The following is a 3,531-nucleotide window of genomic DNA, read 5'->3' as shown; positions in this document are numbered from 1 at the left end:
GCTCTCCTCGAAGCTGATAGTCAAATGACCTCCAGCACCTGTTCCAGTGCTGGTGCTAAGTAAGCTCCCTTTTCATCTCTTGCATATTCCTATAAGTTCATGACCCCTGCGTTGAGGTGGGGGCTCATTCCATTGACCTTGAGTTAATGTCTTGGTAAATGTCACCTTTACGGCGTGTACAACAAATGTTTCTGAACCACAGCAACTTCTCAAGACTTTAATTCAAACTGCAGTCCTCCAAAATGAGTGATTGAACCCCTAGTCGCAAAGGCGGAAGAGACATCAATTATCGATGACCGACATTACTTTGAGGAAGTAGAAGCATGAATGAATGGATTGGAGACCATAACGGCGTTGGCGTACTGTGTCCATCGACATGCTGCAGCCTTGTCTATCGTATTTTAAGCGGCAAATGCTGACGTCTAATTGGGTTTTCTTTGCCTTTCCACAATCCATTCAGCTATTCAAGGTACTTTGAACATCTTGCTTTCCATTTGCCTGCTTCGGTTAAGACTTCAGGTCGTAATAATTTAAATGGGTAGCTTGAGTCCCACCGTAGCCTCATCTGTCGCCGGATGCAGAGATAGTCAAATTCGCCTTCTCTTGCAAGTGAAGTATAACAGCTCCTCTTCCGTGCCACACAACGGTATCGGTGACAATGCTGTCTGTGTCGCCCTTCCTTGTCCGATTCCTTTGTGTATGTGGGGTGTGGGAGATTGGAGGTGAATGAGCACAAGTGTGCAGTCACACGTCACAGCATGAACATTGCCATTGCTGGCGGTGTGAATGACTCATACGCTTTCTTCTCCATCCGGCACACAAATACGTACATACGGCTATGAGGTCGTGTTGCTATTGTTCGCAGAGTCTGCATTGCAGCGGCTAGTGACTCATAGCATCCATCGGTGGTACTCGTTTGGAGGGTATTGCAACCACCACAGCTGCGAAGTACCTCTCGTGGTGAATCACTGCGGGCCTGTCACGGAGTCCTGAAAGTCGGTGGGTTTTTGTGTGGGACAAGAAGGAAATTAGGCGGACACAACTGAAAGAGGTGACGGTGTGAGCTGCGACAGATCACTACTTTGGGTAAACCTACTCCATACCTTGTTGTGCTACTTTTAGCTCCGACGTGATCGAGGAAAGCCAACGATCTTCCCTCGGACTTGTAAGTCAATCCATTTTTTTGCCAAAAGTTACCCCGTTTCGTTAAAAGTGAGAAAATAAGGGCACATTGCTGCGTACTCTATAACCCAAATTGCTCCGAATAGTCGAGGAAAAAATAATACTGCTACAGGGGGAAAGGGGAAGAGAAGATGGGTTTTGTTCCTTTACTGGCTCCTTAGATTGATTGGTAGACCGGGAAATGGCTTTTTTTTTCATTTGATAAATTCGCTGTCTGTGCACTTGCGAATTTAAGGAGTCAAAGGCTCCAGAAATTGTTGGGCGTCAAGTGGTGTTGCTGTGAGTTTTTAACTGATGAGGCTCACGCTAACATTCTACCTAGATTACGTTTATGTGCGTTCGATGGCTCTCTGTCTCCAGCACCTTACTTTCCATGGTAAAATGGCAAAACGAAGCATTTTTCAGTCAATTTTTGCCACTCTTCATTTTACGAGTCTGCCTTCTGGCCAACTTGCCCATGACTGGGCGTGATTGCTCGCACTTTCTTTATTGACTCGCGTTAGTAGTGACAAAATGTCTGCCAGTGTTTCTTTCACCTTTTAAAGCGCTGCACAATCCACGCCTCGGGCTTTGTTTGTCATCAATGACTATGTACCTGCGGCTCTTGTGCCTACCTTCCTTGATGGCTGCAATGGTGGGCAGGCGATTCACCGGTCATGTGAGCTGACACCACTGCCCTGCCCTCTTCGCAAATAGGCAGTCAACGCACTTGCAGTCTAACTTCTTACTTGGACGGCGCTACTTTCTTTCGTCCACTGCTCCATTCTTGGCATTGTCGATGCTAGTCTCGTGAAGTCTTTTCTCGAAGCTAGGCATCCAAATGAAATCATGTGAGCTTGCCTGCTGAGGCTATCTTCCAGACGCAGCTTTCTGTTGGAGTCCACACTTTTCGGCTAGACGCATCCACTTCCTCTGTTTTCTAATTACTTCCGGATGTTACGATCTAAACAAAGGGTTGTCACAAGTAGATCTTTTGATTTACTGACTGTTCGCCTCAGGTTAGTTTTTAGAGCCCATCGAATTTGTCACTGGTCAGTGTATGGTGCATCTATGACTCCTGACTGTGCATTTATATTCGATGTAATTGTCTGCTAGAGGAGCGTTTCCTCTGGTCATCTGGACGGCGTTGCCACGGTCATTAAAAATCCTTCTTACGTGATACAGTGAAGACGAGAGGCGGACTGTTGAGTTGATAACGGAAAGGGAATAGTTTTAAGAAGCACAAGCTGCATTTATTCTTTTGCGTGGTCTCCTGCAACACTTATTTTGACGTCTACATAATACCAATAGGGCTTGAGCATCTAATAATTTGTCATCTTGGTTGGACAACCTACTTCGCCTTGTTATCGCCACGGAAGGGCTTCTTGGTACCCGACACGGTCTAACTTTCTTAAGTGGCGAATGTATTGTGAAAGACTGCTTTCACCGATCGCGTAGAAATATTCGTTGCCTGTACAATTTCATGACAAGAAAGATTATGATGCTGCGATCAGTCACAGAGAACTAGATGCTGCCTGCGCTGACTAGGTGTTTGCGGGGATTGCTGTCGTAATGGTGGGCCAGGAACCACCACGGCTGGTATCGTCATGGACACACAGATATGGCTGACCTTGTTTATAAGGTGCGTGCCATACAAATGTCTTGGTGTCGAATGTTTGAGTGTTTTATCAGCACACTGTGGTGTGCGTAAAGTTTTCTGTGGATACGAGTGAATGTCTGAGGAGTTTTGGTTGTGGATTTTGGCTTCCGTTAATTAGAAATGTTATCACCGCATCCTGTTCCACGCGCGTAGGCACGGCTGTTGCCCTCCACCTTAATTTACGGTGTTTGGAGTGGATTGTCCCTTGCCGCCTGTTGGTACTCGTGGTATGAAACCTTCCACTTACCCCTGTATGTGGTGCGGTTGCGGTAGAATGCCTTTTTTTGGCTGTAAAACTAAAACGTCAACTTAATTTGAATGATTTTAATGAACTCTGCCAACGCACTGGTTAAAAGATGGTGTAGTGACAAGCTTCAGGTTCACCACCTGAGCATGTTATGTCTATTTCACAAGGGTCGAGTAATCCGGTGAGGTGTCTGAGATGTGCACGTTAGTGGTTTGCCTGCTTGATGATGGTGCCACGCGGCACCGATTGGCATCTTTAAAACTCTCCTATTTGGCCGCACTTTTGTGACTTTGTGACCAATCAGTCTCCTAACACCCCTTCGTGTGGGCATGCATGTGAAATTAACCCAAACAATCGTTGCCACTAGTTTGAATTTTCAATGCTCTCCCTTAGGTCTTGTTTGAAAGTGAGGTTAATACTCATCCCGTGGGCGTTCGTGTACGACAGTTTATTTACTTTAGAG

At 46.0% G+C, this 3,531-nt stretch overlaps 1 protein-coding gene across 1 annotated transcript in view; it reads left to right on the top strand. All coding sequences in view use genetic code 11, as the record gives it.

The window, feature by feature from the left end:
• Positions 1–2,115: 2,115 nt before the first annotated feature.
• EGR_03202 (hypothetical protein) overlaps positions 2,116–3,531 on the top strand; it is a gene marked incomplete at both ends in the record, with an annotated part of 2,965 nt that continues 1,549 nt past the window's right edge. Inside the window, one exon of the mRNA XM_024492451.1 lies at positions 2,116–2,180. Coding sequence (XP_024353125.1) covers positions 2,116–2,180 — 65 coding nt within the window. The remainder of the gene's footprint in view (positions 2,181–3,531) is intronic.

This window comes from Echinococcus granulosus (genome assembly GCF_000524195.1).
Source record: "Echinococcus granulosus chromosome Unknown EG_S00016, whole genome shotgun sequence".
Lineage (NCBI taxonomy): Eukaryota > Metazoa > Platyhelminthes > Cestoda > Cyclophyllidea > Taeniidae > Echinococcus > Echinococcus granulosus.
This window is presented reverse-complemented; position numbering and strand designations above follow the sequence as displayed.